The sequence below is a fragment of the Budorcas taxicolor genome, chromosome 14 (genome assembly GCF_023091745.1).
Source record: "Budorcas taxicolor isolate Tak-1 chromosome 14, Takin1.1, whole genome shotgun sequence".
Lineage (NCBI taxonomy): Eukaryota > Metazoa > Chordata > Mammalia > Artiodactyla > Bovidae > Budorcas > Budorcas taxicolor.
In genome coordinates, this window is record NC_068923.1 from 50365776 (window position 1) to 50391559 (window position 25784).

The 25784-nt window shown below is 35.8% G+C and overlaps 1 protein-coding gene across 15 annotated transcripts in view; it reads right to left on the reverse strand.

The window, feature by feature from the left end:
* STAU2 (staufen double-stranded RNA binding protein 2) overlaps positions 1–25784 on the reverse strand; it is a 315973-nt gene that overhangs the window by 278206 nt on the left and 11983 nt on the right. For 6 of the 15 annotated variants that reach the window (XM_052651488.1, XM_052651502.1, XM_052651494.1 and 3 more), the window contains 2 exons: positions 13731–13850; positions 8911–9041 (listed from right to left, as the gene is read on the reverse strand). The exons of 4 other annotated variants lie outside the window; for them this stretch is intronic. In XM_052651488.1, the coding sequence (XP_052507448.1) occupies positions 8911–9041; positions 13731–13770 (171 nt within the window). In that variant the 5' untranslated portion in view covers positions 13771–13850. Of the gene's footprint in view, positions 1–8910; positions 9042–13730; positions 13851–17874; positions 17906–25784 lie in introns of all 15 variants that reach the window. 5 more of the 15 variants (XM_052651497.1, XM_052651495.1, XM_052651496.1 and 2 more) reach the window with 2 other exon arrangements.

Sequence of the window (25784 nt, forward strand, 5' to 3'; positions counted from 1 at the left end):
AACCTTGAGAGGGAAAAAGAGTCCTGCTATAATAAACATTTAGTAGCAATTTTGACTAGGAGTCCTGGGACATACTGCTTATGAGCTTAAGTCACAGATCCACCATTTACGATGTGTCACAGTAAGGAAGTTATTTACTCTTTCCATTTGTCTTCTTACTTTAGTGAAATTGGGGTAATAACCACAAAATGGTTATGAAAGTTAAAATGGTGTAAATACCCCCATTTGAAATGTAGAGACTGTCAAACTGGATAAGAAAACAAAATCCAACTACATGGTTCCTACAGGCAATGCACTTCAACTATAAAGATACATGGTTTAAAAGCAATGGGATAGAAAAATATGTCATGATAACATAAATTAATGAAAAATCAGAATAGTTATAATAATATTAAGCAAAGTAGATTCCAGAGCAAAGACTACCACAAATAATAACAAAGGTCACTTCATAATGACAAAGGAGCCAACTAATCAAGAAGAGGACTAAGATTCTAAACACATGGGCAATGTGGTTCATATATACAAGGGAATATTACTCAGCCATAAAAAGGAATGAAGTAGTGTCATTTGCAGAGGCATGTATAGACCTAGAGATGGTCATACAGAATGAAATAAGTCAGAGTGAAAAACAAATACTGTATAATATCACTAATATGTGGAATCTAGAAAAATGGTACAAATGAACTTATCTGCAAAGCAGAAATAGAGACAAAGATGCAGAGAACAAACTTATGGATACCAAGGGCGGAAAGGGAGAATGGAATGAACTGGGAGATTGGGACATGATATATATACACTACTAGGTACAAAACAGATAACTAATGAGAACCTACTGTATAGCACAGGGAACTCTACTCAGTGTTCTGTGGTGACCTAACTGCGAAGTCTACAAAAAGTGGGGACATATGTATAGCTGATTCACTTTGCTGCACAGCAGAAATTAACAGAACATTGCAAAGAATTATACTCCAATAAAAAATTAATTAAAAACACTCAGGCAACTAACAACACGGCTTCAAGATACATGAAGCAAAAATGAACAGAATTCCAAAGAGAAATAAAGAATCCACAATTAAAGTCAAAGACTCAATACCCCCTCTCAATAACTGATAGAACAATGACAGCTGACAATCAGGTGGAACAGAGCAGAGCTGAACAACACTATCAACCAGTATAAACCGACTGCAATGTCTTTAAAACACTCTACCCAAAAAGAGCAAATATACATTTGTCCTCAACTTCTCACAAAATATTTACCAAGACAGACAATATTCTGAACTATAAAATAACTCACAACAAATTCTAAGGATTCAAGTGATGTAAAGTATATTCTCTGACCACAATGGAATTAAATTAGAAATAACAGAAAGATCTCTGGAAATCTCCAAATATTTAGAAAATAAATAACACATTTCTAAATAACCCATGGAGAAAAGAAGAAATCAAAGGGGAAAACAGAAAGTATTTTAAACTGAATGCAAATGAAAACACTGTATCTTAAAAGATGACGGTAATAAAAATACTAAAGGGAAATTTCCAGTACTAAATACCTACACTACAAAAGAAGTGAAGTCTCAAGTTAACTTCAGTTTTAATCTGAAGAAACTAGAAAAAGAGTAAATCAAACCTGAAGTAAACAAGGAAAAAAGTAATAAAGGTAAAAGCAAACATAAGAAAATTAAAAACAGGAAAAAATAGAGAAAAACCCATAAAACCAAAAGCTGGTACTTTGCAAAGATCAATAACATTTGTAACCCTCTATGAAGACTAAGCATGAAAAAAAAGAGAAGACACAAATTACCAGCATTAGGAATGAGAGAGATAACATCACTACAGATTCTTACAATATTAAAAAGACAAGAGAATATTTTTTAACTTTATGCCAATAAACTCAACAGCATAAGTTTTTAAAAGCCACTGTTATGAAAGCTCATTCAAGAAGAAACAGGCAACGTGAACAGCCTTATATTAATACATGTTAAAGGAACTGAATCTGTAATTTAAAACTTTCCTATAAAGAAAATTCCAAGCCCAGATGATTTGGATGATAAATTCTACCAAACATTTAAGGAAGAAATAATGCCAATTTATAAAAACTCTTCCCAAAACCTGAATCAGAAGGAACACCTCTTGGCTTACGTTATGAAGCTTGCATAACTTTGATAATGAAACCACAATAAGATACTACCAGGGAAAACAAAACTACACACCACACAAAACATAAAAGTCCTTATCAAAATTCCATTAACAAATGGAATCCATCAATAAAGACATCAGATAATACTTTATAAGCAAGCATTTCACTCCAGGAAGACAAGGATTGATTGTACATTTGAGAGTCAAACAATGTAATGCACAATAATAAGCGATTAAAAACAGCAAAGTCATATGACCATCAGAATCAATGCAGAAGAACCGTAAGACAAAAACCAATATTAATTCATGTTAAAACTCTCAGCAAAAAAAAAAAATAAAAGTAGAGAAGAATTTCCTCCATCTAATTAAAGACATCTATAGAAAAAGCTACATTTAACATCACAATTAATGAGGGAAAACTGAATGACTAAGTCAAGAACAAGTTAGAGATGTCTGCTCTCATCACTTTTATTCAACATTGTACTGCAAGTTCTAGCCAATGCAATTGGGCAAGAGAAATAAATAAAAGGTAATCAGGTTGGGAAATAAAATTTACAATTGTCACAAATAGCTTGTGGGACACCCAGCAGGATCTTAAAAAAAAAAAAAAAAAGTCTACTAGAACTAATAAATGAGTTTAGCAAGAAGCCAAGATGCTAGATCAATATACAAAAATCAGTGTATTTTTGAAGCAGATTCACAGAGAGAACAAACTAGTGGTTATGGGGTAGGAGTAAGAGAGGGGAAATGTAGGGACGGGGAAATGGAAGGTACAAACTTCTGAGTATACAACAGAGTTCACGCTGTATCGTACAAATGAGGAATAGAGCCAACATTTTGTAATAACCGTAAGTGGAGAGTAACCTTTAAAAAATATATAAAAGGGCTTCCCTGGTAGCTCAGTGGTAAAAAATCCACCTGCCAATATAGGAGGCATGGGTCTGACCTCTGGTCCAGGAAGATTCCACAGGCCATGGAACTACTAAGCCCGTGCACCGCAGCTATTAAGCCTGTGCTCCAGAGCCTGGGAATCACAACCACTGAGCCCATGCGCTCTAGAGCCAGCGCTCCGCAAGCAGCAGCAACCATCGCAATGAGAAGCCTGTGACCACAGCTAGAGACTAGGCCCCACTAACTGCAACTAGAGAAAAGCCTGCACAGCAGCGAAGGCCTAGCATACCCAACAATAAATATATAATTTTTAATTACATAAAAACATTTATAAAAAGAATCTTTAATGTGTCATAAAAATAATCTATTTCACTCTCTTCTAAATTCTTTGGCACTGTAAGAATTCCCTATATTAGAGAGGCAGTTATTTTTAGCACTATTTGACAGTATAAAGTTAACCTGCTATGGAAAAAGTAGGAATCTTCAGATTTCTCTATTTGTACTTTTATTCTTCACATTCTCATGTGTGCATACTTATACAGAAATGCTATACATATTTCAATGATTTAAAATGTATAAAAGAAAATATACAAAACAAAAAATCACTGTATTTTTATATTAGCAATGTTTAATAAGAAAAATTATAAATCGAAAATTTTAAAAACCATACCACCTACAATAGCTTCAAAAACATGAAATATTTAGAAATAAACCTAAAGATGAGAAATACCTGCCCACTGAAAACTACAAAATATTGAGAGAAATTAAACAATGTCTAAGTAAACAAGAGATACTTTGTTCATAGGCTGGAAGACTCAATTTTTCTAACATGTTAATCTTCCCCAAATTGAACTATTTATTCATTGCAGTTCTATTCAAAATCCCAACAAGGTACTTTATAGAATGGACTAGCAGACTTTAAAATTTCTATGAAAATGCAAAGGGTATTGAATAGCCAAAACAACTCTGAAAATGAAGAACAAAAGTAGAGGGCTGGTACTACCAGATTATAAAGCTATAGTAATCAAAATAGTTGGGGTTCCTAGGTAGCTCAGTGGTAAAGAATCTGCCTGCCAATAAGGGTTCGATCCCTGGATGGGAAGGTCCCCTGTAGAAGGAAATGGCAACCCACTCTAATACTCTTGCCTGGGAAATCCCATGGACAGAGGAGCCTAGCAGGGTACAGTCCCTGGGGTCACAAAGAGTCAGACACGACTTAGTGGGTAAAACAACAATTGAAACAGCATAGTATTTGCCTAAAGACAGAAAAGGAGACCAAGAGAACAGAACAGAGACCAGAAATAGAGATATATACAGACAGCTGATTTTGGACAAAGGTGCAAAGGCAATGAAGTAGGGAAAGGACAATCTCTTCAACAACTGAACATCTGTAACCAAAAAATAGAAATAGAAAATAAATTTTGTTACTTATCTCATAACATCTATAAAACTTAACTCAAGGTGTCAATTAGATCTAATTATAAGACCCAAATGTAAAAACTTAAACTATATAACATCTAGAAGAGAGCACAGAAGAAAATCTTATGACCTCTAACAGAGCAACAAATGGATAAACTGGAATTCATCAAAATTAACAACTACTGCTCTTCAAAAGACACTGTAAAAAAAAAAAAGAAGAACATAAGCCATGAAGAGGGGGAAATAATTGCCAAGCACATATCTAATAAAGGACTTGAATCCAGAATACACAAAGAGGCAAAACAGCAGAGCAGAAAGCTCCAAAAAGGAACAGTGTCTGTCATAATATACTCAACAGAAATTTTACCAAGGATTTTTAAATCCTGTATACAACTATTAATAACATACAATGAGACAATACTTGCTAAGAATTTACACACTATCATCCTGTTATACTATACTAGAACAGGTACAATAGTTCTCAAATTACAGGTGAGATTCTAAGTTAGTTGTTTGAGGCCACACAAGCCAGATAATTTAAGGCAAAGATCAAGCCTGGTAAATCTAGCAAGAATTAAAAGAAGAAAAATACTTCACTTCAAGGCCACTGGGTAGAACTGCCTCCCTCAGCAATATTTATTCCAGAGTAAACTTTCTTCAACTGTCACTATGACAGCAGCTTTCTTAACACTTAGCCATACATATCCACAACTCATCAAAATAGGGAAATAAAGTAAAAAAAAAAAAGAAAACACCACTTTATGTTATTCACGGCTGTCTGCATTATAATAGCCTTCTTTTGAGATTTGAGAAAATCTAAACAAGTCATAGGAAAATAAAGAACTGGATTCAGGTACCTAAGAGATACCATACAGCAATGTCATAATAACTCACATAAATATAAGGAATAACAAATAACTTCATAAAAATAAAAGGGGACAAGGCAAACATTAAAATAGTTTTTATTTACTAGTCACACATTAAAAGTTCTGCAAGTTGTTCACATTCTGTAAGACTCAATGAGGAAAGAAGAAAGCATGTAAATATAGATCAATACTTCCCATCAAGAAGTATGTATGAGAAGACAGTTCTATACCACCTTGAAGACATTAATCTCTGTCCTGTGTTTCTCAATTCTGGATGCACATCAGGGTCATCTGAGAGCTTTAAAAAAGTCCTGGTATGTGGGCCTCATCCAAGACCAATTAAATCAGAATTCCTGGGAGTAAGACTCAGGCTTAAGTATTTTTTAAAGCTCCAATGAATAACCAAGGTTGGGAACCACTACTGTTAAATATGTGTGTGTACATAAACACATCTATACATACCTATGGAAGTTGCCATATAACTGGCTAATGTCCCAAGAAAATTAATGAGTTGGGGCTAGGTTTAAATTTTTCATGCCAGGGATAATCATTTATTTCACTCAAATATATTTTATGTCTCACTTAAAACCACTGGCAGACATGCATAAATGCAAATGACTTTACTTTCCACAAAAAGGATTCAGACTTAGCCAACTAATATTAACATTAAAATTAATTATGACTTAAGACCAACCTAGACAGCATATTAAAAAGCAGAGACATTACTTTGCCAACAAAGTAATGTCCGTCTAGTCAAGGCTACAGTTTTTCCAGTGGTCACGTATGGATATGAGAGTTGGACTATAAAGAAAGCTGAGCGCCAAAGAATTGATGCTTTTGAACTGTGGTGTTAGAGAAGACTCTTGAGAGTCCCTTGGACTGCAAGGAGATCCAATCAGTCCATCCTAAAGGAGATCAGTCCTGGGTGTTCACTGGAAGGACTGATGTTGGAGCTGAAACTCCAATACTTTGGCCACCTGATGCGAAGAGCTGACTCATCTGAAAAGACCCTGATGCTGGGAAAGATTGAGGGCAGGAGGAGAAGGGGACGACAGAGGATGAGATGGTTGGATGGCATCACCGACTCAATGGACATGGGTTTGGGTAAACTCCAGGAGCTGGTGATGGACAGGGAGGCCTGGCGTGCTGCAGTTCATGGGGTCTCAAAGAGTCGGACACGACTGAGTGACTGAACTGAACTGAACTAAGACTTGTAAGTACTACCTTTCATTCAAGAATACGCTACTTATTCTAGTTCTCACTCTTTTTAAGATGAGCAACAGGCTAATGGTGTGGTGTATGACCAAGGACCCCGAGCAGTAGGTGGAGGCTGGCAAAGGAATCTCCACATTTCCTTAAAACCCAGGGGAATCTAGGACTGCCTACAGAGAAGAATGTGGGCCACAACAAACCTGGTCCATTGGAAGCAGACTTGGATGACACAGAAGAAAGTTAAGGGAGGAGAGGAGAGAGAAAGCTGGAGGAATGACCTTGGCTAGGCAAAGAGGGGTTAGGACTTAGTAAAGAAATAGAAAGAACTACTCGTTGTCCTCTACAAGTCACTCATCCATACCTCAGAAGGGACGGCAGAGTTGGGATTTGGGTTGGGATTTTGCTAAGCATGTTCTAATCAACAGTGGAAGAGAGTTAAGGGTACATACAAAGTGTATGGAATTAAAGCTGAAAAAGGAAACGTGAAGATGGAGGTAAGTGAGAAATAATAAAAATCAACGGACTTGTGGTGTGGAAGCACTACTGAAGGCAGACTATTAGACCGAATGAACTAGGTGTCAGAGACGAATGCATGCGATTCTAATTCTGGAGGGTCTTGCAATTACTGGTAATGGTAAAATCAAGACTTTGATCACAGGAATGGGTGGCTGAAGGAGAATGGAAGACAAGATAATTGGAGAAATGTAAGAAACTAAAATGTCAGCATGCTGAAATAATCATCATTTAGACAGTATCACCAAAAAGGAAGGATGAATATTGTAGAGACTGAAAGTGAGCCATGAGAAATGTGATGGAATCACTCAGAGGTCAGCAAATGTCTAGTGTGATGTCACATGGGGGGTGAGTCTATTAACATGAAATTCAAACCTGGAGGCCTATCTCAAGGAAGAATTCCTGGAATTGGCAATGAGAATAAAAAAAAAACCAGGAGACATACTAAAGGAATTATGAATTGATTGGGGGCAGAAGGAGAAGGGGACGACAGAGGATGAGATGGCTGGATGACATCACTGACTCGATGGACGTGAATCTGAGTGAACTCCAGGAGTTGGTGATGGACAGGGAGGCCTGGCATGCCGCAATTCATGGGTTCGCAAAGAGTCGGACACGACTGAGCGACTGGACTGAACTGAACTGAAAGTATTTATTACTCTAAGGAAACGGTCTCATACATCATGGTAGCACAGCACAGTAACAACTACATCTAAGAGAGTCCGGGCCTGCTAGAGGCCCAGTGAGGGAGCAGAGAAGGTTCACAAAGGTTTGAAAGATGTGAGATGTGTGTTCAAATCTGACAGATGTGAAAAAACATGAGACACTATAAGAAATTCAAACACTTCAACAAGATTAAGGGTAGAAAGAATGAGTGTGTAATAGATATGAATTAACAGGTATGGAAGAGAAAGGCTACTACCTTTGTCTCTGAACAAAAGATATTCTGAACAAATTAAAGGGCTGCCCAGAAATCCTTCACAGAAGTCTCCAATATGGAACAAAATGGACAGATTTGTTTCATCTCATTTCCCTTACTTTGAAGGAGATGCTAGAAGACAATTAAATAATCCAATAACCTGTACTGTATGAAGATTAACCAACTTTTAGAGAATCAATTGCTTCCACACTGCATACAAAAATGTATAATCATTATCATAATCTCCAATATCCAAGATTAAAAATGTACCAAGGATATGTGTGCACAAGTGATATTTTTAAAAACAGGATGACAGAGCTCAAGCATAAATGCTTTAGTCATAATTTCTTTGCAATGTATACATAAGTAAACATGTATGTATGAGGCTATATAAAAATATAAATCAATTTTACATTTAAAAGAACAATATTATAAATGAATACACAGCTAACAACAAAACTGGTATATACAACTTTTATAAACGATGAATCTCGGAATTAAACATGCTATCGGAAAAGGCGTCTCCCTAAGTAACTGTTGCTATATTTTACTCTGCATCCATTTTTAGGTTATCAGTTACTATGTCATGGGAAAAGCACCATACTTGGAAGCCACAGAATACATGTACAAGTGCTGACGCTGGCACTCATGAACTATTAAGCAAGTTACTTAGCTTTTCTGTGCCTGAGTTTCTTAATTTACAAAATGGAAATCAAAAATTCGTATCTCATGTGGTTTCATTAAGATTTTTGTGAAGTACTATATCAGAATGAACTCTGAAAACCATAATGAGCTATACAGTTACAGACTTTAAAATACTTTTAAAAGAGAACTAAGAGAGCCTTTAGGCCATCCAGTACCCCCTCCCCCCAAAATAAAGCACAGTTAAAACCTGAGATGATAAATCTCACAGATTTGATAAGCATGGCTCACCACCTCTCTTCGGAACCTTACCTTCGAATGAGCAGGCCCTCTTTCTTTCAGAAGTTTATACTGGGGTTGGACTCTATTGAAACGGGCTAACTCATTTACCAGACACATTGGAGTTTTCTCTTTGGGGTTTGCCATTTTATCTTGGAGAGAAGCTGTAAATAAAAAGGCTGTAAAGTTTTTGTGAAGAATGACTTTACAAATGGAAGAAAAACTAGTTTTGACTTTTTCAGATTGAAATCAGATTGTATATTTGGACTAAATTATTTTCATGAATTTTAGATAAAAGTTTCAAATCATCTAAATTTCAAATCATCAAACCATTTGATCATCATTCATCTAAATCATCTAAATTTCCATTACATGCAACAGAAATATGTATCACATTTTAAACAATAAATTAAGGTAACTTTTTTCCTGAGTTCCTAAATTGCTCTCTACACATAAACATGAAACAGCATGCTTAAAGATTGAAAAACAGTATAAGATTATATAATAACTTTTAATTTATCCTATAACTTTCTTCTCAAGAAATTTTAGCATAAACACATAATTCTTATTGCTATATAACTAAATTTTATCTGACTGTTTTATCAGGTAATCTTCCTTTATTCCTTCTCATTCTAAGGTAGCGTATTAAACTGAAAAAGCTCCAGACGTGGGAATCAAGCCCTAAGTTTAATTACTAGCTCTCCCAACTATTATTTTTTCATAACTTTTTTTTAATGAAATTTTCGGAAAAAAATTAGAATAATTTAACAGATGACCAGTTATCACCCAAATTAAAATTAGTATTTTGTTTACTTTTAAAGTCTTACTTTTTAAAAAAAGGAAAAACAGTATTACATTCCAGTTATGTTTCCTTTATCATTTCCAGAAACTACCACTATGGGAATTTAAACTATATCCCTCTCGGATATTCTAAAATATATTTATATGCATGCATATATATCCATGAAGAAATACATAATCTTGGCATATGTGGTTTTGTAGTTCACATAAATAGTAATATAACAGACGTACCATTTTCACAACATTCTTCACTCTTCATTATGTTTTTGAGATTTAACTCATAGATCCAGTGTATTACTTTTTAACTGATGTATAATTTTCATCACAATATCTTAGCCATGTTTTAACCCTCCTTACTGACAGAAGACTTTTATTAATAGATTGTCTTCAATTTCTCATTCTTACAAGTTAAAGTTACACTACCCCCAAACATCACTAAAAAGGATTGTACCAAATGACCTTCTCTTGGCAGCATGGTAATTACTATTTCCCTCCAACCTTGAAAATGGGTAGTATGGTCAGATATTTTCATCTCTGACAAATTGATGTCTGACAAAACTGTTGATTATCTGGGTTTCCTCTTCTGGGAACTAATTCTGTCCTTTTTTATCCTGACTATTTTATGTATAATACTTATCAATCTTTTCTTTTGTGGTCTGTGATGTTACTACCTTAAAAACTCTCCCCTAATCTGAAATGTCTTAATTACCTTTACTTAAATTTACTAAGCCTATTATCCTTTATCTATAAAATAAGAGTAATAAATATATTCCACTTAACTAACACTCAGGTTGTTACAAGGTTACAATTTTTAAATACATAGTACTTTAAATTCTACCACAATTACAGCTTCAGAATATTTTTATAGTATCTTATCCTATATTTTTCCTTCATCTCATTTACAGACATATTTAACTGCTTTTTAAGTTTTTCTTTCACCTCCCATTTTAAAACTTAGCATAGGGACTTCCCCAGCAGCCCAGTGGGTCAAACTCTGCCTTCCAAAGCTAGGCGGGGTTTCAATTCCTAGTTGGGGAAATTCGGTCCCACATATCATAGGGCATGGCCAAACAATAAAAGAAAACAAAAAACCTAAGCATAAAACATGCAAATGGATTACTTCCTGCTCAGTTAAACTGGAGTCACAATATATAAAGAATACATTAAATAAACGGAAATAGCTGATTTTAGGAACTTCATCTATAAACTTTCTATGACAAGGTTTAATGTAGAAAATAGTCTACATTTTAATGTACTTTTTTAATTTTTAATTTTTGGGGGCTTCCCTGGTGGCTCAGAGGTTAAAGCGTTCGCCTGCAATGCAGGAGACCTGGGTTCAATCCATGGGTCGGGAAGATCCCCTGGAGAAGGAAATGGCAACCCACCCCAGTATTCTTGCCTGGAGAACCCCATGGATTGAGGAGCTTGGTGGGCTACAGTCCATAGGGTCACAACGAGTCAGACAAGACTCAGCGACTTCACTTTTCACTTTAACACTTTAAATTTACTTCTTAATACCCTTTACAGGACTAATAATTTGGTATAATAACTTGATCACAATCATTATTAAGAAATTACTTTATAACAATACTACACAAATACCTAGTAAGGCATAAGTTAAAAAAAAAGAATATAAGCAACCAACTGTAGGACCAATACAGTTGACAGTTAATTCTACAATTAAACTATTCTAAGTGGCTTGCAAAGCAAAAATAAACAAATAAGGAACACCACAAAAAAGGCAAAGACTATTAGTCAAGAAAGGTTGAGGAAATCTGCATTTATAAACATTTCTGTGCCAGGAAGTCAGTTGTTACATAAAATACAAAGTGATCTAGGACTATAGTCAAATTTTGGTCCTTGCATACCATAGTGTTAAATACTAAAGTACAACAGATCACACAGCTACCTGAACATCAAAAAGCAAAAGAAGAATGAAGATGAGAAAATATTTAAGTCTGGTAAAAATGAGTTATTTCGCATAATACTAAAACAGCATTTATACTGCTACCATGACAATTTTCGTAACTCAGCAATGCTGCATATTCATCTATTACGATACAAAACATATTAAGATCATAGCAAGAATAATGTGATGATTTTACAGTATAAAAAGTAACAGCACCGGATTTAAGCATGTTTAAATGTGTTTTAAATATGTTTATAGCTCTATAAACTTAGCTCTGTTTGGTAAGAAAATCTGATCTAAATTCCTTAAAGGAAAATGATAATAGCATGGCACTAAAACTTATATTCCACTCATTCTAACTTTCTGCTTCATAAAAATTACATGAATCCAATAATGGATTCACAGAATCCATTAATGGAATCCAATAATGGATTTAAGGTTTAAGTTTTGGTGTGAAAGATGTGCAAAATACATGTAAGATCAATAAAACTTCAAAGTCCAAATGTTTAGTTAGTAAATTTAAAAATAATTAGTTCTGGTTCAGATTTTATTTTACAAAATGATTAAAACTTTATTTTCCATAGTTGTTCCTGCATTCAATCAGAAATCTTATTAACAATACTAACAATACTAACAGAGTTCAATGACAAAGCAGTAATAAAAAATTAAACCAAAATTTTGATTAAATACCTACAAAATTATAAAATGGTCTATAAAAGTTGATATCCATACACTTTATTATTTTTTAGAAAAGTCAACAGTATAAAAAGTGAGAAATATATATATATATATATATATACACACACACACATTGTTGCATAAGTATATGTTTTCAAGAGTCTGAAGAAAGCTTCAATTCAATTTGGTGGCTGGAATAGTAGATACCTACTTAGAAGTAAATAAAATCAGTGACAATGAATTTCACAATTTTAAAACTTTGCTTCTGAGAGAACAAATGCCATATACTTAAAAGCCTAAGAGCCTGTTTTGGGTCTCTCTGCCACTGACCGACTTCTACACATAATGTTGAGAAAATAACTAAATCTCACTTTCCTGGACAGTGAAATAGAAATAATTGTTTTTGTATTATTGGATTATAGTATATTGGTTGAATCAAATGATGTAAGATACTATTAACAATAAGAATCCATTATTACTCTGCATATAAATAATCTTTAGCACACTATCACTGAAAATGAATACAGTGATATGATTTCATAAACTTTTTTCATGGCTTCCTAAGCTAAAATATTCTGAGTTAAAATGTTCGTTAGGATAAGTTGATTATATTCATACTATTATACTTCTTTAGTATTCTATAAAAAGCATGCATTTGCTATTATTTTTCCACTGACTTACTGGAACATATTAAGCTTGCTTCCATTGAAAAATCCCCAAGTGTGATATACATTACATGTAAGATTTCTCATATTTCTGTTAGGGAAGAGTTTACCTTGGATATAAAGTTTGTTTACATTTAACTCCCCGTAACTTTGACAAGTTACATTGGTAAAACAGCTGTAACAACAGGATCTGCACACTCAGCAAAACAAAGGCCCACCCTACTTTTTGAGACAGATTGTTTCTATACTTAATAAAATGTCCTAAACTCTCTGGGACTTGATCTTCAAAATATGCCAAAATAATACAGTTTACAGTTTTCAATCAACAGGCAAAGAATACTTGTTCCAAAGGAGTTCAGAGTCTGTGAGAAACACACACACAGAGAAGAAACAAATACGCTAGACTACAACATGGCAGGTGCTAAGATGAGGCTTTAAAGGGGCTCCTTAGGTGAAGGGGTGTTGAAAGGCAGGTTTCAAGGGGTGTGATTAGATCACATTACATTAGTGAAGGAAAGTAGGCATTCACCAAGTTAGTGAGGGAGGGAAAGAGAAAGAGGCAGAGCTTTTCCAGAGCACACATGCAGAAGAAAGCACATTAAACACATCACATTCTGGAAAATGCAAGCAGATCACTGGCAGAATGTAGAAAGCAGAGTAGGATGTAGCAGAAAAAAATACGTGACCAGAATCCACCAAAATACCCAAAGTTGCCTAAGCCAGAACTCAAGAGTAGCACCATTTTTAAGGCAGTTAAATTACAGCTGAAGTGATGCTAGGAAGCCATAGGCTAACCTCACCTGCCAAGGCAAGTCTCTCCATAGAAGAATCCGTGTCCATCACAGGTACAGAAAATGACTTGTCTATGTCTCTCTGCTGGCTCCCCTCTCCCTATTCCCTGCTACTGGAAGGGGCTCATCCTAATTCCCAGGTAAAATAAAAAGAAAGAAAATAGAGTCAAAAAAGAACAAGGAATTTACCTTCCACAGAGTCCTGCCCTCTAAGAGAAACGTAACTGTCTGTCCATAGCTGCAACTAAAACATAGCTTATAACTTCACATCAGACCATAACCTAAGGCTGTTCAAGCAAAATCACCACTCAAGGATCAAATTGCTGTACTAGAATTGCCTGTTAATTAGGAAAAATTTAAAGTTCCTATCTCATATGGTTGTGGTGGTATTTTAGTCACTATGTCGCCTGACTCTTTTGACGCCATGGACTATAGCCCGCCAGGCTCCTCTGTCCCTATCTCAAATAGACAGAAAAATTAATTCCAAATGCATTGAAGTGAAGAATATAAAAATATGACAAAAGCACAAGAAAACTTGGCTAAATGTATGTCAAAATCCTGCAACATAGAAAACTTCTAGAAAGAAACCTAAAAATCATGATGGGATAAACTGATCTATAGATTAATTTGGTGAAAATCAACATTTTAACAAAGCTGAGGCTTCCAATCCATGTACATGACATATAGTCAAGTTTCATTATTGAGATGACATCTCAATGATAGGTATGTTTTTTAACATTCCTGCAAAACAGTGAATTATTAAATACTGAGTCATGGCTTCTGGGGAAATAAAAGGTTAGGTTCCTGTAAACATCTGGGTATAACATTTTTTTAAAGTCAATTAATAACTAACCTTGTTTTATGTGTGTTTTATCTAGCTAAAGATCCCTTACTTAATATATACTGTTGAACTCACTAATATTGAACTCAAAGCCAACAATAACTCCTGAATGAAGTTTAGCTAAACACATATATCTTCTCCATAAGACATATCACAGCCTTCCTGTGCTTAAAGACACTACAAAGCACTTCGGAGCCATTTTAAATAGCTAAATCACCAACCAAAAAACACAAAAGTAAAACGTGGCACTAAATAAACCAAGAAAAGGACACTTGCTTATGCCAGGAGAACTGAAACGAGAGCAGACTGTCATCTTGTTCAATGCCAGTTCAGATTGTGCACGCAGGGCAACTCAATTTTTCACCACTCTGCACTTGTCAGTAAATGATCACAAAAGCACTGCAAGGATTATTTAGGGATTACATATAAATTTTAGCAAATAGACCAATTCACAAATACAGAATCCATGAATAATGAGGACCAAATGGATCTCAATTATTTAGGTATCCTTTCATTTCAGCAGTATTTTATAGCTTTCAGTATTCTTTAACATACTTTGTTAGATTTATCCATAAATATTTCATATTTTTAATACTATTTTTAAATAGTATTTTTTTAAGATTGTTCCTTGCTACGTGTGCTCAATCATGTCAGACTCTTTTGCAAACCCATGGACTACAGCCCATCAGGCTACCCAGTCAATGTAATTTTTCAACCCAGGGATCAAATCTGCATCTCTTGTGTCTCCTGCAATGGCAGGTGGATTCCTTACCATTGTGCCGCCTGGGAAGCCTTGCTAGTGTATAGAAACACAATCAATTTTTGCATATTTATCTTGTATCCTTCAATCTTACTATACTTATTCATTAGGTCTAGTAGGAGTCCATCAGATTTTCTACATAGAAAATCAGGTCACATCTGTTTATTAGGACTTTCTTTTATTCCTATTCCAGAACCTATTGCCTGGTTCTGCATCTCAGTAATGCTGACACTGGAGTCTTCAGAAACCACTCCTTCCACTTCAAATATTTTTGAGAAGTTGGTGTAGAACTAATATTATCTCTTCCTACAGTATTTAGTAAATTCACCAATTGGTCCAATAGGTGAACTGGACCTACAGTTTTCTTTGTGGGAAGTTTCTTTTAACTACAACTTTAGTATCTTTAATACATACATAGCTATTCAGATTATTTCTTCTGCTTCCTCTAGAATTAATTAATCTTTTTTCTACATCATTAAGATGGAAACTAAGGTCATTTATTTGAGATCTTTCTTCTTTTCTAATATATATATTTAAAGCTACAGATTTCCCACTAAGTACTGTTTTAGCAACATCTAATACATTGTGTTTCTGTTCTTACTCAATGTAAAATACTTTATAATTTCCCTTTTTGTTTCTTCTTTTAATCATGAATTACTTATAAGATGCTATTTAACTTTCAAATATTGTAGATTTTCCAAGGATATTTCTATTAATAATTTCTAATTCAATTGCACTGTTATCTGAGAAGGTTCATTTTAGGAGTTGATTCCTTCTGAATTATTGAGATTTGTTCTATGGCCCAAAATACAGTATATCTTGGTAAATGTTCTGTATGAACTTGTGAACAAATGAGTATCCTGACCTTCTTGTACAAAGTGGTTTGTAAATGCAGCCAGGTCAAATTGGTTGACAGTGTTATTCAAGTCAACTACATCTTTGAAACTTTTTATTCTGTCAATTTGTTACATCAATTATTGAGAGGGATCACTGAAATCTCTGACCATAACTGTGACTGTTTCCTTGAATTTCTATTAATTTTTGCTTTGTTTGTTTTGAAATTCTATTACTAGGTGCCAGTGGCTCGGTGACAAAGAATCTGCCTGCCAGTGCAGGAGACCTGGATTCACACTCTGGGCCAGGAAGATTCTCTGGAGAAGGAAATGGCTACCCACTCCAGTACTCTTTCCTGGAAAATCCTGTGGACAGAGGAGCCTGGTGGGCTACAGTCCATGGGGTTGCAAAAGAGTGAGACATAGCTTAGCAACTAAACAGCAACAACAACAACAAAACGGTTAGCACTAATAGTCCTCTTAATTAACTGATCCCTTTATTGTTACGAAATGATCTTCTTTAGCCCAGGTAGGAAATATTCCTTGCTCTGAGATCTACTGTAATACTAATAAAACCAGTCCAAATTTCTTTCAACTAAGTCAGTGTGTTACTTTCTTTTTCCATTCTTTTAATCTATTTGTATTTACAGTTACTATTTCTTACAGGCAAGTATATGGTCGGATCTTGCTTTTTAATTTAATTTCAGCCTTCAAATCAGGATGTTTTTTAACACTACTTACTTTTTCAAAAATATGAAACACCACACAAAGTTATGTGTCATCTTTGTACATCTCTGTATCATTCTAATTTTACATGTGCTGCTGAAGCAAACACTATTTACATTTAATGGGATTATACAATATAATTAGGTTTGAACCTATCATATTATTATATTTTTCCCATCTGGTCTTTGGTCCCTTCATCTTTTCGTGGTTTCCGTTGACTTAATTATTTTATATATTCAATTCTATCTACTGCTTTGGCTTATTAGCTATAAGTTTTTGTTTTGCTATTTTACTGCTAGAGTTTATGACATATATCTTATCTACCTTTATACTGTACCACCTAATGAAGGGCATTAAAATCTTTAATAATATCCTTCCATTTCTGCCTCAACCTTCAAGCTGTTACTATGCACTGTACTTTTTTGTGTGCTATAAGCCTCACAATAGCTTAATATTTTTCTCTGAATAATAAATTACCTTTCAAAAAGATTATACATTTACCCAAGTAATGACCATTTCTGCTTTTTCCTTTGTTCATCTTTTGCATTTTCCTGCTGCCTGAAGGACATTCTTTAAAATTTTTCCTATAGTGGTAAGGTATTTGCATAGATATTTCTCCAACAATGACATACAAAAAGCCAACACGCAAATAAAGAGACATTAAACATCACTAATATCAAAGATGCAAAAGAAAACTCTAAGATGTCACTTCATATCTAGTACGATGGCCAATAGCAAGGAGCAGAGGGAGGGAGGGAAAAAGGAAGGGAGGAAGAAAGGAGAGAAATAAGCACTGGTGAAGATGTGGGGAACTTGGAGCTCTTGTTTATTATTAGTGAGAATGTGAAATGGTGCAGCCACTATGGGAAACAGTCATTAAACAGAGAACTACCACAGGATCGAGCAATTTCACTTCGATATATACCCAGAATAACAGAAAGCAGGCATCTGAACATACACTTGCACCCCCATGCTCACTGCAGTACTACTCACAATAGCCAGAAGGTGGAAAAACCCCATATATCTATTGACAGATGAATGGATGAACAAAATGTGATATACACATAGAGTATTAGCCAGCCTTAAAAATGAAATTTTGACACATGGTATGACATAAATGACATTATGCTAAGTAAAATAAGCCAGTCACAAAAGGACAAACATTGTACCATTCCACTTATATGAGATATCTAGAGTAGTCAAATTCATAGACAGAAGTAGAATGGTGGTTGACAGGGGCTGATGGATTGAAGAATGGGGAATTAGTGTTTTAATGGGTCTAGAGTTTCAGTTTGGGAGTATCAAAATTTCTGCAGATGGATAATGGTGATGGTTACATAACACTGTTCCTGTACTTAATGTCACTATACACTTAAAAATGGGCTTCCCTGGTAGCTCAGTGGTAAAGAATCCACCTGCCAGTGTAGGAGATGTGGGTTCAATTTCTAGGCTGGGAAAGTCCCCTGGAGAAGGGAATGGTAACCCACTCTAGTATTTTTGCCTGGGAAATCCCATGGACAGAGGAGTCTGGTGAGTTACAGTCCATGGGGTCACAAGAGAGTCAGATACAACCTAACAACTCTATAACAACAAGACTTAAAAATAGTTAAAATGTTAAGTTCTGTGTTATATACTGAATATTTTATAGTAATTTAAAAATTTTAAACAAAAGAGTCACTCCTTTTTCATTTCCTCTGGAATATATTGTTATTGAAGTATAGCTGATTTACAATGTTCTGTTAATTTGGGGTGTACAACAAAGTGATTTAGTTATATACAAAAAATATACACATATATTCATCAGGTTCTTTTCAATTACAGGTTATTACAAGATACAGAATACAGTTCCCTGTGTTATACAGTAGGTCCTTGTTATTTATCTATTTTAAACATAGTAGCATATATCTGTTAATTCCAAACTCTAACTCATCCCTCCCCTACCTTTCCCTTTGGTAACCATAAATTTGTTTTCTATGTCTGTGAGTCTGTTTTGTAGTAAGTTCTTTTGTATGACAAGTCACTTCTTCTCAGAAAACATTCTCAGAGGGAACAGAATCCAAAGCTGACAAGTATTTTATGGTATGTTTAAAATGTCACCTGACTCTTCTGGCTTGTACATTCCAACAAAAACTGTCATCCTTATCTCTATTTCTCTATATATAATGTCTTTTTTTTTTCCCCCGACTGATTTGAAGATTTCCCTTTACTATCACTGATTTTCAGTCATTTAAATATTGTTTCTTTCAAATTAGATTCACTAAGCTTTACACAGCTATGACGTTTATACTGGATTGGCAAAAAGTTGGTTTGGGTTTTTCCATAATATTTAGTGGAAAAGTCATTGAAAAGTGAAAGTGAAATCGCTCAGTCGTGTCTGACTCTTTGCGACCCCATGGACTGTCACCTACCAGGCTCCTCAGTCCATGCGATTTTCCAGGCAAGAATACTGGAATGGGTTGCCATTTCCTTCTCCAGGGGAAAAGTCATTATTTGGTCTAATATTTTCCTGTTCCCCCTCCCTTCTGAACATCTAACTAATTTATCTTAGATGTGTGATGTTATCCAACAGCTCACAGACGCTCTGTTCATTTTTTTTCTGTCTTTTCGTTCTTCGCTTCATTTTGGTTAGTTGCTATTCCCTACGTATTCCAGCTCACTTAGCTTTTCTTCTACAGTGTCTGCTATCAATTCCATCAAGTATTTTTTACTTCAGATATTGCATTCTTCATTGCTAGAATCCCCATTTAAGTCTACTCTCATACCTTTGATTTATATTCTCATCATTTTCCTATTTTCCTCTACCTTCCTGAACATTGACAGCATTATTAGTAGCGACTCTTTCTACAGTTTTGTCTGCTGAATCAATCATCTTTGTCATTTCTGGGTCTCCTTCTAGAGATTAATTTTTTTTACCCTAGTTATGGGTTATATTCTCATGCTTCTTTGCAAGCATTTTAATTTTTTAATAGAAATGAAACTGACGTAACATCAAATTAGCCATTGCAAAGTGAAGACATCAGGGGCATTAGTACAGCCACAATGTCATGCAACCACCACCTCTACCTAGTTTCAAAATGTTTTTATCACACCAAAATAAACTCCATACCCACTAGGCAGTTATTCCTCTTTATTCCTTACCCCCCAGGACCTGGCAACCACCAATCTGCACTCTGTCTCTATAGATTTACTTATTCTAGCTATTTCATGTAAATGGAATCGGATAATATGTGACTCTAGTGTTTGACTCCTTTCACTTAGCAAAAGGGTTTTGAGGAGCATCACATTATACCATGTTTCAGTATGTCATCTTTTCTTACAGATAAATAATATTCTATGGTGTGTATGTACCACAATTTGTTTACCCATTCATCCATACATTTGGGCTGCTTATACCATCTGGTTATTATAAATAGTGTTAATATGAACATGTGTGTGCATATACTGGAGTAACTGTTTTCAATTCTCTGGGGTATATATCTAGGAGTGGAATTGCATGGCAATATTATGTTAAACACTCTAAAGAAATCCCAAACTGTTTTCTACAGAAAATAAAACACTTTACATCCCCACCAGTATAGTACAAGTGTTCTGCTTCCTCCACAATACCACCAACCCTTGTTATTGTTGGTCTCTCTGATTCCAGCCATCCTAGAGAGCAAGAAAGGATACTCACGGTGGTTTTCACTTGCATTTCCCTAATTACTAATGAGGCTGAGTAGTTTTGTTCACATACATGTTGGTCATTTGTACATTTTCTTTGGAGAACTATTTATTCAAGTCCTTTACCCATTTCAGTTGGGTTTCTTTTTATTGTTGAGTTACAAGAATTATAGCTCTTATATCACTGATCCAATTTTGAGTTAATTTTTGTATGTGGGGTGAAATAGGGGTCCATGTTTATTCTTTTGCATACAGATATCCAGTTGTCTTGGAACTGTTATTTATTGATGATATTATTCTTTTCTGCGCTGTGTGTTTTGGGGCAATCTTGTCAAAAATCAGTGGGTCATATACATAATAGCTCATTTCTAGCCTCTCAATTCTATTCCATTGGTCCTCCTTCCTTACGCCAGAACCACACTGTTTTGATTATTGTAGACTTACAGTATGTTTTGAAATGGAGTATGTAGGAGCCATCCAACTCTGTCCTCTTTCAAGACTGTTTTGGCTATTTGGGCCCACTGCAATTCTCTAGGCAACTGAGGATCAGTTTTTCGAGTTCTGCAAAAAAGGTCACTGGAATTTTGACAGACTTTATACTGAATATGTAGACAATTTGGCATAGTACTGCCATCTTAACAATACTAAGTCTTCCAATCCATAAACAAAAATTATTTTCCCATTTACTTGAGTCTTCTTTAATTTCTTTCAACACTGTTATATAGTTTTCAGAGTACAGGTCTTCCAATTTCTGTATGCTTCTGGATGCTGTTATAAATGGAACTGTTTTCTGAATTTCCTTTTTGGATTCTACACTGCTGGTATACAGAAACAGAACTGTATTTTGTATCATCTTGTACTGCAGCTTTTCTGAATTCGTTAGCTCTGTTTTTTTCCTTTGTATTCATAGACTCTTTGGGATTTTCTATATACATGGCACATGTCATCAGCAAATAGAAATGGTTTTACTTCTTCCTTCCAGATTTGGATGTCTTTTATTTCTTTTTCGTGTCTAGTTACTCTGGCAATAACCTCCAGTACAATGCTAACCAGTGGTAAGAACAGGCATCCTTGCCTTGTTCCTGAATATAAGAACTTTTTAGTCTTTCACCATTAAATTGGATGCTACCTGTGAGTTTTCCATAAATGCCCTTTTATCATGTTGAAGAAGTGCCCCTCTATTCCTAGTTTTTGCGTGTTTCTATTATGAACAGGTACTGAATTTTATCAAGTGCTTTCTGTATCACACAGGAGGTGATCATCTGTGTGTGGTGTGGGCTTCCACTGTCTATTAATGTAGGGATTATATTGATTGAATTTCCTATGTTGAACCACTCTTGCATTCCTAGAGTAAATTCCACTTGGCTGTGGTGTACAATCCTTTAAATATATTGTTGGATTTCGTTTCTTAGCATTTTGTTGAGGACTTTTACACCTATATTCATAAGGAATACTGATTTGCAGTTTTTTCTTCCTCATGGTGCCTTTGTTTTGGCTTTGATATCAGAGTAATACTGGTTTTATAGAATGAATTAGGAAGTATTCCCTTCTCTCCTATGTTTTGGAAAAGTCTGAGAAGGACTGGTGTTAATTCTTCTTTACATGTTTGGTAGAATTCATTAGTGAAGCCATCTGGTTCTGGACTTGTCTTTGTTTGGGAGGGATTAAAAAAAAAAACTGATTCAATCTGTTTACTTCTAATAGGTCTGTTGAAATTTTCTATTTCTTCTTGAGTCTGTTTTGGTAATCTGTGTTTCTAGAAATCTGTCCATTTCATGTATGTTATCCAATTTGTTGGCGTACAACTGTACTATAAGCCATAGTACTCTCTAATAATTCTTTTACTTCTTTAAGGTCATGGTAATGTCCCCCCCACTTTCATTTCTGATTTTAGTTATATGCATCTTTGCTCTTTTTGTCAGTCCAGCTTGTCAGTTTAGTTGATCTTTGCAAAGAACCAACTTTTAGTTTTAGTGATTCTCTATACTGCTTTTCATTCTCTATTTTATCTCCACTTTAATCTTTATTATTTTCTTTCTTCGGCTAGCTTTGGGTTAATTTACTCTTTTTCTGGTTTTCTTAAAGTGAAAAGTTAGGTTATTTGTTTGAGATTGTCCTTTTTAAATGTAGGTGTTTACTGCTATAAATTTCCCACTGAGCACTGCTTTTACCGAATCCCGTAAGTTATAGTACACTGTATTTTTATTTTCATTTGTCTTTGCTGTTCAGGCGTTCAGTCATATCCAACTCTTTGCAACCCCATGGACTGCATGACACCAGACTTCCCTGTCACTCTCTCCCAGAGTTAGCTCAAACTCACGTCCATTGAAACAGTGATGCCATCCAGCCATCTCATCCTCTGTCGCTCTCTTCTCCTCCTGCCCTCAATCTTTCCCAGCATCAGGGTCTTTTCCAATGCATTGGCTCTTCACATCAGGCGGTCAAAGTACTGGAGCTTCAGCATCAGTCTTCCCAATGAATATTCAGGGTTGATTTCCTTCAGGATTGACTCGTTTGATCCCCTTGTTGTCCAAGGGACTTTCAAGAGTCTTGCCCAGTACCACAGTCCAAAAGCATCAGTTCTTCGGCACCTCAGCCTTCTTCATGGTCGAACTCTCACATCCATACATGACTACTGGAAAAACCATAGCTTTGACTATATGGACCTCTGTCAGCAAAGTGATGTCACTAATTTTTAATACACTGTATACATTTGTCATAGCTTTTCTTCCAAGGAGCAAGTGTCTTTTAATATCATGGCTGCAGATACTGTCCGCAGTGATTTTGGAGCCCAATAAAATAAAGTCTGTCACTGTTTCCATTTTTCCCCATCTGTTTGCCATGAAGTGATGGGACTGGACATCATGATCCTAGTGTTTTGCATGCTGAGTCTGAAGCCAGCTTTTTCACTCTCCTCTTTCACCTTCATCAAGAGGCTCTTTAGTGGCTTTTTGCTTTCTGCCATTAGGGTGGTATTATCTGCATATCTGAGGTTATTAATTATTTCTCCCAGCAATCTTGATTCTAGCTTGTGCTTCATCTAGCCTGGCATTTCGCATGATGTACTCTACATATAAGTTAAATGAGCAGGGTGACAATATACAGCCTTCATTTGTCTTTAATTATTCGCCTATTTACCCTATGATTTCTCCTTTGATCTGTTGGCTGTTTAATAAGAGTATGTTGTTTAATTTCCACATATTTGTGATTTTTTTTTTTGTATTCTTTCTGTCATTGATTTCTAGCCTTATTCCACTGTGACCAGAGAAGATACTCTGTATGGTTTCAATCTTTCAAAACGTACTGAAGTTTGTTTTGTGACCTAACACATGGCCTATTCCTGGAGAATGCTTTATGTGCACTTGGTAAGAATCTGTATCCTGATGTTGCTGAATGCTTTTTATATGTCCATTAGGTCTAATTAGTTTATAGTGCTGTTCAAGTCCTCTGTGTCCTTAGTGATCTTCTGTCTAGATGTTCTGTCCCTTATTCAAGGTGAGGCAAGCATTTTAATTTTGGATGACAAACATTGTGAATTTTACATGTTAGGTTCTGGATTGTGTAGCATTCCTCTGTATAGCTTTGGACTTTGCTGTGGTGCACAGTTAAATTATTTGGGATCACCTGGAGTCTTCCGAAGACTTTCCAATACCCTATGTATTACAAGGTCTTTATAAACTAGACAGTGGAAACACAGACTATTCCCAGCCTCGTGTGGGCTCCAGAAATTCTTTTCTTACTACTCTCCAGTACTTCTTTTGCTGACTTTGATATGGTCTTGTCATGCATCTACAGATCAGAACTGAGCCAAAGGCTCAAGAAGAACCCTCTGAAGCACTCTATAATGCATATATGCTTAAGTGCACTCTTAATTATATATCTGCCACCTCCCCCCACAGCTCCCTTTCTCTGGTACTCTGACCTACAATTCTAACCACCTTGGCCTTCCCAAACTCTTATCTTTGTTTCCTAATCCCAGCAAAATGTGGTTCTGTTTTGATTCCTCCTCCTCCTACTGCAGCACGCAAACAACCTCTAGGCTCTGTCATAAACTACTGCAATCGAAGGGCTTACTTCCATTTGTTTTTCTTCTCTCAGGGATCACAGTCTGTTGCTACCTGCATTCCAATGTCTAAAAACCATTGTTCACATACACACACACACACACACACACACACACACACGCTCTCAAGTTTTTAAGCAGAAAGAGTATATTATTGCTGCATAACAAATTACCCTCAACTTAGTGGCTTAAAAAATAAGCATTTTTTAAATCTACTTTCTAAGGTTCAGCAATCAAGGACAAGCTTGGCTTAGTGGTTCTAGCTCAGAATCTCTCATGGTGCTACAGTCAAGACGCTGGTGGGCCAGCAGTCTCTGGGGTGGAAGCTTCACAAGGGCTAGAAGACCTGCTTCCAAGAAGGCTCAGTCACACAATGTAAGCGAAAGGCTTCAGTCCTTGTTAGCTGTTGGCAGGAGACCTCAATTTCTCACCATGTGGGCCTCTCCAGTGAGCTATTCACAACGTGGCAGCTAACTACTCTCAGAGTGAGCAATGCAGGGTGACACAGAGGGAGAGAGAAGAGAAGCTTTTTTTCTTCTGGGGGGCCACACTCCGCAGAATGTAGGATCTTAGTTTCTTACCAGGAACTGAACCTGTGCCCCCTCTGAGGAAGCACAGTCTTCTGGGTTGCCAGGGAAGTCTTCCACAATGTCTTTTATAACCCACCCTTGGAAACGATCCATCACTTCCACCACATTCTACTGGCCAGACCTGACAGAGCGTTAACCCAAGGGTGGCAGAGACCACTGGGGGCTACCTCGGAAGCTGGCTATCCAGAGGACTAATCCTGTTATGTCAGCACGGCAGAAAGCCAAAATCCTCCTTAAACATTTTAACCTCCCTGTGATTACTACTTTTTTTAATCCCCTAATTGTAAACTGCATCCTATGACTTTAAAAAGGGATGGGCAGATTGTAGACCCTACTCCAAAGCCAGACTTTAAAGAAAAATAACTAAGAGTAAGTACCAGCAGCTTTTAAGTGAAAAGGACAGTTCTGGGGCATATGGTAAGAAAGAGGAGCGCACGTGTAGCTGATCTGCCTTGAGAAACATTCAAGTGCTTCACTCCCCCAAACAATTACTTACTCTAATGACCAACTTAAACATCTGCCCTCCTTTCTCAACAATCTCCAGAGCAACAATAGCAACAATACCAGTCATAGTAATTTTAACAGAAGTT